The following is a 12,926-nucleotide window of genomic DNA, read 5'->3' on the forward strand; positions in this document are numbered from 1 at the left end:
CATCTCCTTTAATACCTCAAGGCAACTGTGTTTTATTACAGCAACAATAAAATAACATCTTTCTTTTGGGTCTATTTTTTGGCAATGGAATTAGGGAGTGCTCTTCATTTCCTTGATAACAAGTCCATTTTAGTCACTGGTGCTGCTGGGTTTTTGGCAAAAAGTAAGAATATTACTCTTATATATGTATCAGATTTAATTCAGTCGATGCTATTATCCTTGCAATAATAAAGAGGACATTCGAATATGTATTATCTCCCGACTTATATATATACATCCAATTGAGCTGACATTATGTGTTTTGAAAATGCAGTTTTTGTGGAGAAAATACTAAGGGTTCAACCAAATGTGAAGAAGTTTTATCTTCTTTTACGTGCTGCGGATCATAAATCCGCTATACACCGTTTGCACAATGAGGCATATTTATATATATATGTTTATATTCGCATTAAATATAGACTCAAATCTGAATAACATACGATATCGTTTTTTATTCGTGACAGATTATAGGAAAAGATTTGTTCAAAGTTCTGAAAGAAAAATGCGGAAAAAATTTCAGTTTATTTATATCCGAGAAAATTACACTAATTCCTGGAGATATATCTCATGAAGATTTGGGCATTAAAGATTGTACTTTAGTGCAAGAGATGTTGAATGAAGTTGATGTTGTGGTTAACCTTGCTGCAACAACCAACTTTGACGAAAGGTAATATATATATATTTATTGTCTTTCAGTAAATCAGATGATAGTTAATGTCTGCCACTCTAATTATGACTTTGAATGTATGTTGTCAGTATATTAAATATTAGAAAATTATTTTTTAATTATAATTTAAATTATATTTGATGTTTTTATTCTTATTTTTTCATGTAGATATGATGTGGCACTTGGTCTCAATACATTTGGAGCTAAATTTGTTGCAAATTTCGCCAAGAAATGTGTGAAACTAAAAGTTTTGGTTCATGTATCCACAGGTTGGCGAAAAACAATGGTTTTTTTTTATAAAAGTGTATAATAGTTCCTATATTATACTTTAAATTGCATTTTGATCCTTTTATTGAAGAAAAATATTTAATTCACTTAATTTTAGTGAAAGACTTATTTGATCTAATATATAGGGATCAGTTTGTTAATTTTTTTCAAAATGTAATCCTAGATAAATATAGGGACTGCTGGTAATTTTACCTTTTTCAATAAAATATGAATGTTATTTAAATTTTTTTATTATATAACGGGGTGTACATTTTTATGCAATTGATGATTGAATTTAATGTTGTGGTATTTGTTTACAGCTTATGTGTCTGGAGAAAAGACAGGGCTTATACTTGAAAATTCATACAGGATGGGAGAAACCCTTAATGGTGTTTCAGGCTTAGACATTAATTTTGAGAAAAAAATTATTGAACAAAAATTGAATGAACTGAGATTGCTAGGTGCTTCAGACAAGGATATTACTCAAGCCATGAAAGATTTGGGCATTCAAAGGTTGGTAATATCTTTTTTTTTTTTTTGAGTTTAAATCAATTTCAAATTTGATACTTGAATAAAACTCACACCAATATTAAAGTTTAAACCTAAGATTACGTAAGAGATTTAGAATTTAAAATTTAAGAGAATATATATGTTAAGGGGTGATCATTCCTTTCAAATAAATTTTCATAGTATTATCCGTTTAAGAGTCGGATGAACCTCTTAACGTGTTCAGTATTGTTTTTGAGTCGAGTTGAGATTTTGTTTCTTGATTCTCTCTAGAGTTCAAGCCAAATTCAAGGTTTACATAACTAAATTGCATTGTTGGACCAAACTATGCATCACACACGATCCACCTACAAAGGGGGACGTGAGAGGGAGCGCCTCAAATTGCATTTTGGTCCTTGCCAAAGATCAGGGTTCAAACTATCTCTTTCTAAATTTGTGAATGGTAACATGTGCCGTTTGTTTGGATTTTGTAGACCTCTAATGGGTTGGTATTGTTTTTGAGTTAAGCTAAAGTTTTGTCTCTTGATTCTATCAAGAGCTCAAGCCAAAGAAGATAAGGTTCAAAGAATGAAATTGTCTTGTTGGAGTGAGCCATAGTGGCATCAAGGGCAGTGCCAAGGGGGCAGGCGAACGTCTTGGCCTCCCCTAAAATGGGGAAATTGTAGGTTTTACCTTCTAAAATTATAAGTTACATATAAAAATTGTATTTTGGCCATTTCTAAAAATAATAAAATTTTATTTAATCCTTTAAAAGTTATAAATATATTAATTAATATAATGGTGAAATTACATTTGAGCTCTTATAAAAATATATAATTTAATTTTTTCTGACTTTAGTCTTGCCTGATACACAACCACCTATAAAGGGACGAAGTGAGAATACCTCAAATTATATTTTAATAATTGCCGAAAATCAAGGTTCAAACTCTATCATTATCATCTCTTTACAAATTTATAAATTATAAAATGTAAAAAAAATTATCCACTCAAGTTGTGTCCAATTAGTTAAATATTTTATTTTTCCATTTAAAGTAAATATTATATTATTTATTTTATGAAAATTAAATTTTAGGGCAAGATTTTATGGATGGCCAAATACATATGTATTTACAAAGGCAATGGGAGAAATGCTAGTGGGGGAATTCAAAGCAAATATGGCTACAATCATATTAAGACCTACTATCATAACCAGCACTTTCAAAGAGCCATTTCCTGGTTGGGCTGAAGGTGTTAGGTAAGCTACACCTATAGTTTTATTAATTTATGGTTTTTTTACTAAATTAGTCCTCTGACTTTTTTGTTTATAATTTTCTTTATAATTAATTATTTATATACTTCGTTTGTTTATAAATACAGAACCATCGATAGCCTTGCAATAGGTTATGCTAAGGGGAAATTGACTTTCTTCCTCGGTGATGTGGACTCAGTTGTTGACCTGGTGAGTTCAATTCTCAATAAAATGTTGGTTGATTTTTTATTTTGGTTCCTCTACTATCCTTAAATTTGGGGTCTAATTATTTTAGCTTAGTCTAATATAATTTGGTGCTTATTTTATAATATCATTAGTTAATTTAAATATTTAACGATGTTAACTATTACGGTTAAAGTGTTGACGAGAACTTTCTCTTAAAGAAATGGTGTTTTTAAAAGAAAATTCAAGTAAACTGGAATAGTTAATAATTTAATTATTCGGGCTAACTAATGATATTATAAAAAGAATAGAACCAAATAGAAGTGAAGCTAGAAAATCATTTTAAGGACATTCAATATTGAATTTAAAAATTTTTGTGGAATCAAAATGTAATTTTATCGATATAATAACTAAAAATTTTACAATTTTAAAGGGTCTAAATACAATTTTATCATTTTGGTGGCTAAGGCTACTCAATCGCTTATATTCTCCTAGAGTCAAATTATGTTATACTAATAATAATTTAAAAATCAAACAGGTAGTCAAATTGATTAAACTAGTTGAACCATTGATTTAATAGAAAATAAATAAATAAATATTCATATAAATATTCAAAAAATTATAAATTGGTTTGATTGATTCAATTGCTTATTTTTTGTCTCGATTTATTGTTTTTATCAATTCAAAAACAGTTTAATTTATTTCCAACTTTATGTCACCAGTTAAACTGATCAAATCATTAGTTTCCTATTCAACTGGCCGGTTTTGGTTAGGTTCTAACATTATTAAATTAATGTACAAGAACTAAATTCCAAATTCTAGTATAGTAGAGGGACCAAAACTAGAGTTTAACCGGTTTTTCATTCATCAACACAACAAGCACATCATTAATGTATGAAAATTTTCATATTATTTTTTCAGATACCAGCTGACATGGTGGTGAATGCCATCATCATAGCCATGGTAGCCCATGCATCGAACCAACCATCGGAGACGATCTACCAAGTGGGTTCGTCGATGAGGAACCCGGTCAAGTACCATAACCTCCAAGACTTTGGCTACCGATACTTCTCCAAGAAACCTTGGATCAACAAAGATGGGAAGGCTGTTATTGTTGGCAAAATTCGTGTCATGGATAGCATGGCCAGCTTCCATAGATACATGGCTCTTCGATACTTGCTCCCTTTGAAGGTTAGTAATAATAATACGGGTGTGCAATCGGTCGGTTTGTTTTAAAAAAAAATCGAAAATTTAACTTAACCAATCAACCTCGTGCTTTAACTAGAGACCTAAAGGGAAGTAGGGCTAGTAGGGGCTCTAGTCTCGTACTTCTCCTTTTCCTTCTCTTTAAATTTTGTTTAAATTTACAAATCTATGGAGTAGGTAATGGTTTTAGTCCTTCTTAAAAAGTAAAATTATTTTATGTTTTTGAAAATTATAAAATTATAAATAGTATAATGGTAAATTTATCTTTTAACTCTTTCAAAAATTTATGATTTTAATTTACGCCTTCTCCTCTAGTTTAAGTAGATGTGAAGCTAGGAATTTGGTATTAGAGAGCTAAAAGTAAAAATTTTAAAAAAATTGAAAATTAACTTAACCAACCAACCTCGTGCTTTAACTAGAGACCTAAAGGGGAGTAGGGCTAGTAGGGGCTCTAGTCTCGTACTTTTGCTTCTCCTTCTCCTTCGTATTCTCTTTAAATTTTGTTTAAATTTACAAATCTATGGAGTAGATAATGGTCTTAGTCCTTCTTAAAAAGTAAAATTATTTTATGTTTTTAAAAATTATAAAATTATAAATAATATAATGGTAAAATTATCGTTTAACTCTTTCAAAAATTTATGATTTTAATTTACGATTTTAAAACTTTGTTCTATCTTCTCCCCTAATTTAAGTAGAGGTGAAGCTAGGAGCTTAAATTGAATATTTTAAGGAGGAGTAAAGTTAATATTATTTTACTTAACAAGGAAGGTGAAGGCCCCAACCCCTAGCTACGTCGTGATTTTAATTAACCTAATAGATTTTATTTAACATCGGTTAGTTTGATCGGTTAAACCATTTTTTTCTATTAAAAGTCGGTTGAATTCAACTGATTCACAATAATTGAATCTATACTTAATCGAATTAACCATCATAATTAATTTAACCGAAAGTCAGTCAATTCGAATAAACTTTTACTCACTCTTCGTCAAACTCGTCCTCATTTTAATTAGGTCATATTTTTTCTCAATTGCATATGTAATAAATATTACGATTATCAATTAGGGTCAAAACCGTAAAATAACAATTCATTTTTTTCAGGGACTGGAATTTGCAAATACAGCATTTTGCCATTTCTTTCAAGGTGTTTGCAGTGATCTCAATAGGAAAATCAGCTTCGTGACTCGGTTGATAGACATTTACAGACCCTACTTGTTCTTCGATGCAATGTATGTATCTATAAATTCTTCTATTTTTATTTTTTTACATTGAAATCTCTAAATTTAATTATATTATCAAATCTTAAAAAACAACATCGAACTGCACAATGGTGTAGCTACGGCTTAATTACAAGATTGAAGTCTGAAAAAATTTAAAATTCTTAAGGGCAAGTTAGGAAATTATTAATAAAATATTTAGGGCGAGACAAAATGCAATAATCAATTATAAGAACGCGAGGAGATCTCTGTTTGGTTAGTATAAATTCGTTATTGAATAATTGTTTAGTTTGATGCTTGTAATAATTGATTATAAGAACTCGAGGAGATCTCTGTTTCGTTAGTTTAAATTCATTATTGAATAATTGTTTAGTTTGATGCTTGTAATAATCGATTCTATTGAATTATCAGATTTGATGATATAAACACCGAGAAGCTACGAATGGCGGCGAGATCGAGCCTAGCAGAGAACGATATGTTCTATTTCGACCCTAAATGCATCAACTGGGATGATTATTTCATGAACACTCATATTCCTGGGATCGTAAAATACATTTTCAAATGAAAAAAAATAAATTAAAAACTAGGGTCGAATTAATATTTAGTTATATATATATATATATATATGAATTCATGGTTTTTATATTTGAAGTGTCATTGTTATTCATGACAGCATGAAAATTATATATAGCTGTCTACAAAAAGGTTGGGTGTACTTCCGTGGAAGAAAGTGAAGTTCGAACTTTTGAAAATGTTATTATTGAAAAGATAATTATAAATTTTAAAAAGTTAATCTCTGTTAATCGTAAAACGGACATGGAGAGATTTTATTGAAGTATATTAATTTTATAGTGAATTTCCTATATATATTGTGTTGGTGAATATATATGTTAAAGTTTGTGAAATTTATAAATGGAAAAATATTTATATTGAATTATTTTCTTTGGTTTGTTCAATGAGTTACAAAAACGAATTTGATAAGATACAAGGGTAAAAATATGTTAGGAGCTAAATTATATTTTGTTTTTTTATTAAAATGGGTAAATTAGTCATTATATATTAGATCAACGAATAAAGTAGCGTTTTTCTTAAATTTTTTTATCTATTTCTACTAATAAAAATTGATGTGCTGTCGAAATCATTCTTTGATTTAAAAATTTTAAAATTTTAAAAAAGGGGTAATCGACTTTTGAAAAACAAATGCATGGAGTCGCCACCGATCTTTTGTTTTGGTGTGATCGGATCACCTAAAAATTTAGTTATTTTAATAAAACATTTATGATTTACTAAAACAACAATGTTGGTCTACAAAAATTTTAGAAAACGGGCTCGGGAGTCGGTTACGCATGAGGAAGGATTAGCACCCTCACTACGCCCAAAATTGGTACCAAATCGATTAAATATTGTCCTTATGTCTAAAATTAAAAATGTTTTTGAAATGTGGCTTTTTTTAATAAAAGTTGAATAACTCGAGTTAATCATCAACAATTTTCTTGTTTCGATGTCCGGAAATTTATAATTCGAAAATCACGAAAGGATGCTCAACTATTTAGTCCAACGAAAAATCGAAACCCAGCACAGTAGGGCACGATTCTTTGAATTCCCAAACATTGATCATTGCCTCACTTTGGAAAATACGAGTGAAATCCCAGAGAGATATTTGATTATTTGGTCAGACGGGAGATTGCAACCCAGCACGATAGGGCACTATTCCCCGAACTGCCCAAACATCAAACACTTCTTTCGTTTTAAAGGGTTTTTAGAAAACGTGAATGAAACTTCAAAGGGATCTTCGATTGCTTAGAATAAATGAAAAAGCACAACCCAACACGATAGGGCACGATTCTCAAATATCCAATCATCGAACATCCTTTGCTTTGAAAGGTTTTTAATAAGCATGGGTGAAAACCTAAAGAATATTCGATTGTTTTTTAGCAAACGAGAAATCACAACCCAGCACGATAAGGTATGATTCTCGAATCATCAAACACCGAGTATTGCCTTTATTTGCAAAAAATCTTATTTCGAGGTAACAACATGTCATACCCGGTAAGTTAGGGCATCACACCACGTATCTCTAAAAATAAACATTTTTTTTAAACTCACATTGTGATTAAAAGGAATATTCCATTGTAGCGACGTAAAAATGTTTAGCTTTGGTCACTAATTGTGGCGATTTATTGAAAACTTGAAAACTTGAAAACTGAAGTTTGATTTTAAAATAAAGAGGGGAGTCGCCACCGATCTTTTTTCTAGGTGTGATCGGACACCTAATAAATCATCTTTTTTTGAAAAGAAAATTTATTTGAACAAAAATGAAGGCCAAATTTGGGTCTACGCAAAAATCTAGAGAAAAATAGGGTTCGGGAGTCAGTTACGCGCGAGGAAGGTATTAGCACCCTCGCGACGCCCAAAATTGGTATCTTATAAACACGTGTTGTCTTGATTTTTAAAAATACGAGTTCAATATTAAAATTTAGTCGTGATCCACTTAAAAGAAGACGAGAAATTTTAGTTTATTCCGGTTTTTGAGAAGGGTATATCGCTTTAACACAAGTCAATTGACGTTCACCCAACATAGCGATGAACTCGATGACTTAATGTTAAATCGGTATGTTGCCTTAATTGTTGAAATTAATTAGAAGGACATGGATAAAATTCTTGAAATAATGTAAAACAAAATTGAGATGAAATAAAAATAAATAAATGGAAAAATTAAAAATATCTCAAGTAAATAACATATAGGGCAATAATGCAAAAATATTGAAAATATATAATATATATAACACATAGATGATATATGCATATACATTAGAAATAACAACAATATAAAATGGACTTACTAATATACTACGAGACATATACATTCATAGATATAAATAATAAGGATACTAGAAATACTAAGTATATAATGTTGGACTAAATACATAATATAAAAATTTGTAGAATGTAGTATTAAAATATGTGCACGATATATATACTTATTTAAAATAATAATAAAACTGTTGATAATATTTTACAAATATATATATACTAAAATATACATAACAATATATAAAGTATAATATATTAAAAAACGTATGTAAAGCATATAAAACGAAAATACATATGTTAAATAATATTAAAATATTTCCATAATGCAAACATATAGGAACAAACAGCTAATAATACATGGATATGTACATAGGCATATTAAATATATATACATATAATCGATATAGGAATATTAGAATAAAGTAATTAAAAAGTAATGCTATGCACAAATAGATATATACATATATAACAAAATATATACTATGGTTAATGACAATAACAATTGATTTATATAAAGATGTATACATACAACAACACGTTCGCTACATTAACAACCATAATAGTAATGGCATTAAAATACGAAGAACAACAATGTACACAAAATACTATATATAAATCTATACACATAAATAAAAATATACACTATTGTAATAAAGATAATAATAATATATTATTATTATATATAAAAGCAAGCATAACATTTAAATATTAAAATAAAGTAGCTAAAATACTAAACATAAATACACATATGTATATGCATAAAATAAAAATATATAAAATATATAATAATAATAATAATAATAATAATAATATGAAAATACAAGAAAATTTAAATAAGAATTAAAGATAAACGAAAAAAGGACCAAAATTGGATTAAAATCGAAGTTTTGGGGCCGAATCTAAAATAAAAATAGCCCACGGGGTCGTATTGCAACACGCGCGAAACATGGGGACTGAATTAGTAATATTCCCGTTCAATCATTAAGACGCAGTGCTTGGTACGGGGCTAAATTGAAAACCTCAGAGAATTAGGTGGCCAAATTGCAAAATCATAGGAAAAAGGTAACTAAAGCACTAAATTGCAGCGCACTGGAGAGGTTGAGGGACCAGGGGGACAAATATCCCTAAAAGCAGAAACATACAAATCATAGTTAGTGGCGCCGTTTCCTTTTGACTTTTCAATTTTTATTTTAATATTTTTTTCTGAAAAACTGCTCTTAAACCCCCCCTTTTTATCTCTTCCTCCTTTCTTCAGCTAGGATTTCAACACCCATCATTGCCGGCGGTTCACCGTGTCGACGGAGAGGGGAGCAGCCACGGGGTAGATCCGGTAAGACTCTTTTCTTCCTTGATTCTTTTTTGTTTTAAAGTAAGTTAATGAAATAAAAAATAAAACAAAGCAAAGATAAATAGAAAGATTGAGATAACAGAGGAAAAAAAATTGAAGTTCACCTTCTAAGCTTTTCTTTTTTCTTTTGTTTTTGATATAAATTTTTTGTACATCCACCCCCTTTACATTTGTTGTTTGGATGGCTTTATATAGCCTAATTTTTACATACTTTATTATTATTTTCTATTCTTGCTTCTGTTTTGCTTGTTTGCAGGGCATGGGCATGGACGGTGAGGTGTGTGATGGCTCAGCATGCGCGGGGCGTGGTGGCCGACAAGGTGGAGCAGTGTCAGACGCTTGGGGGCGTGTTGGCCAAGGTTGAGGGGTGTGTTGTTTTTTTTTTTCTTTGCTGGAAAATGTTTGGTGCTGGTGGGCTAGGGTTAGTGGGTTAGTTTAGGTGGGCTGTTGGTTTAGATTGGGTTTGATGATGTTGGGCTGATGAAATTGGGGTGGGTATTTGGTTGTATTTGGGCCAAAATTTGCCTACAACAGCTGCCCCTCTTTGCTCATTATCGTGTAACGGGAATAGAGCAAAGACATAATGACAGGCCAATTTTGCCCGGTCTTGCCAATTGTTGACTTCTTTGGCGCTCTTCTTTTCCGGGCAGTCTCTTACTAGTCCATCGCATCTTGTAGCTTGGGTTCAGTTCATTGCATCTTCTGATATGGGCCTTGTAGCTTCAATCTACTTTAATGTAGTTTCAAGGATATGAGATTTGTGGCTTCCATCTGCTTCACTGTAACTTCAGAAGGATAAGATCTACAGCTTCAATCCTCTCTTCTATTACTTCCGTGAGATAAGGTTTTGGTCTTCTCTTCTGCCACTTCAGAAAGGTAAGATCTGATGTCCTCGACCAGCTCCACTGCAACTTCAGGGAGACAAAATCTGGTGCCTTCAATCGGCTCCAATCTTTATTCTTTACTCGGTGTGTGATCCTGAGCTCAACTCATTTCTCGCAATATGAATTGACTTTTAAAAACTAGACATTAAAAACAGAAATTGAAAAATAGCTCAGCACGTGAGCAAAGGCTCAACTCACTTCTCGCAAAATGAGTTGATTTTTGAAAACAGAATTTGCCAAACAGATTTTGAAAATACCTCGGCATGTGACCCGAGGCTCAACTCACCTCTTGTAAGATGAGTTGATTCTTGAAAAGCATAAATTGAAAAAACATTAATTGAAAATACCTCGGCGTGTGATCCTGAGGCTCAATTCACCTCTAGCAATATGAATTAATTTTTGGAAAAAACATAAATTAAGAAACGAAAGTTGACAATACCTCAGCGTTTCCTGAGGCTCAACTCACCTTTCGCAATATGAGTTGATTTTTTTTTTTTTGAAAGGCAGAAATTGGAAAGCAAAAATTGAAAATACCTCAGTGTGCACTGAGGCTCAACTCACCTCTTGCAGTATGAGTTGATTTTTGACAAACAACAATTGAAAATACCTCAGCGTGCCCCGAGGCTCAACTCACCTCTCGCAATTATGAGTTGATTTAAAAAAAAAAAACAGACATAAAAACAGAAATTGAAAGTGACTCAACATGTGAGCCAAGGCTCAACTCACCTCTCGCAATATGAGTTGATTCTTTTGAAAGTAGAATTTGAAAATACCTCGGTGTGCCCCGAGGCTCAACTCACCTCTCGCAATTATGAGTTGATTTAAAAAGCAGATATAAAAATAGAAATTGAAAGTGACTCAACACGTGAGCCAAGACTCAACTCACCTCTCGCAATATGAGTTGATTTTTTTGAAAGTAGAATTTGAAAATACCTCGGTGTGCCCCGAGGCTCCACTCACCTCTCGCAATATGAGTTGATTTTCGAAAACGGAGATCAAAATTACCTCAGCGTGTCCTGAGGCTCAACTTACCTCCCGCAATATGAGTTGAATTATGAAACAGAAATAAAAATCAGAATACCAAAACATGTCATCTAGAGGAACTCATGTGTCTTTTCAGCTATCATCACATCCTCTTGCTCTGCTGGAGTACTTGTATATGTCATGCCTGATGTTATCATGATACGCACATGTTTGTCTTAAATGCATTTATGCCTACATGATTATGCAGTGCTCCTTAAGCATATTTGTCGTATGTCCTTTTCGCCACGATTGTTGAGGATCTGCGTTCATTGCTTTGATTCTCGACTTTCTCTTCAGGCCCCGTACCCGTCTTCAAGCTTTACGAGTAATCGACGTTTCTCAAATATCACTCTTCTGCCCCCGATTGAACTTTGTTCTTACTTTGAGACTCTTGCGCTTATTAAATTTTCATCCAGGTAATGCTTACCATTTCTTTTGTTTAGAGTATGTCATTTCACCATTTATCATGTAAATAATGAGATGCATGAAAAAGGTCAGATAGGGACAGAAATGATATTTCATATTCATCTATTTCAAATATGGCAAACAAAACAAGTTAAACAATGAGAGTAAAAAATGTCAAAAAGAAAGAAAGGATCATATTCAACGGATACAAATGCTCTAGATATTCAATACATGAACCCTTCCTCGTTCCTCAATCAAAAAATTTTTCGAGCGTGGCTTCTTGCGTAAAAGATTTTGAGCTTTCAGAAATGCTTCAAATACTGTAGCCTTACTGCCTGACCTATCGTTCGACCGCCAGGTTTGTTTCATTAGGACGCCCTCTCAGGTTTTCATCCTAATCTTTTTGTACTAATCAAGACGCCCTTTTCGGGTTTTCGCCTTGATCCCTCTTTTTTTTTATTTATTAAGATGCCCTTTCGGGTTTTCATCTTAAGCATAATATTTCTTCACAGCATCTGAGTTCACTGGATTCGACAACTCTTTCCCATCCATATCGGTAAGGATCAAAGCTCCTTTTGAGAATGCCTTCTTTACGACGTACGGTCCTTCCCAGTTTGGTGCCCATTTCCCTCGCAGATCTTTTTGTATTGGGAGAATTTTTCTCAGCACGAGTTCTCCTTCATGGAATTCTCTTGGTCGTACCTTCTTGTCATGGGTCGCTATCATTCTTTTTGGTATATCCGCCGTGACAAATTGCTCTCGAGACGCTTTTCTTCAATGAGGTTCAATGATCATATCGAGCTTGTACCCATTTTGCTTCTTCTAACTTTGATTCCATTAAGACTCGTCAGAAAGGATCTCAACCTCGATAGGTAGCATGACTTCCATTCCATAAACCGAGAGAAGGGAGTTGCTCCCGTAGATGTTCGTACAGATGTGCGATATGCAAACAAAGCAAATGGAAGCTTCTCGTGCCAATCTTTAAACGTCTCTATCATTTTCCCAATGATCCTCTTAATATTTTTATTGGTCGCTTCTTGACCTGCTCATCTTTGGGGGATAGGGCGAGGAGTTATGATGCTTTATTTGGAATTGCTCGCATACTTCCTTCATCATCTTGTTGTTCAGATTCATGGCATTA

The 12,926-nt window shown here is 32.2% G+C and overlaps 1 protein-coding gene across 1 annotated transcript; it reads left to right on the top strand.

The window, feature by feature from the left end:
- LOC108465175 (fatty acyl-CoA reductase 3-like) lies at nt 1–6,245 on the top strand. The gene is made up of 10 exons (XM_017765499.2): nt 1–163; nt 314–417; nt 504–706; nt 875–975; nt 1,294–1,486; nt 2,553–2,714; nt 2,837–2,918; nt 3,813–4,082; nt 5,196–5,323; nt 5,723–6,245. Exons 1-10 carry the CDS (start codon nt 85–87, stop codon nt 5,874–5,876), a joined length of 1,476 nt encoding a protein of 491 aa, XP_017620988.1. The 5' UTR covers nt 1–84; the 3' UTR covers nt 5,877–6,245.
- Nucleotides 6,246–12,926: the final 6,681 nt, after the last annotated feature.

The sequence above is a fragment of the Gossypium arboreum genome, chromosome 8 (assembly GCF_025698485.1).
Source record: "Gossypium arboreum isolate Shixiya-1 chromosome 8, ASM2569848v2, whole genome shotgun sequence".
NCBI lineage: Eukaryota > Viridiplantae > Streptophyta > Magnoliopsida > Malvales > Malvaceae > Gossypium > Gossypium arboreum.

Bases quoted from the DNA above. Each gene is read 5' to 3' on its own strand.
- LOC108465175 (XM_017765499.2), top strand. From the start codon at position 85: ATGGAATTAGGGAGTGCTCTTCATTTCCTTGATAACAAGTCCATTTTA. The intron at 418-503 runs GCATATTTATAT...TATTCGTGACAG, and splicing joins TACACCGTTTGCACAATGAG to ATTATAGGAAAAGATTTGTT. The intron at 2,715-2,836 runs GTAAGCTACACC...TTATAAATACAG, and splicing joins GGTTGGGCTGAAGGTGTTAG to AACCATCGATAGCCTTGCAA.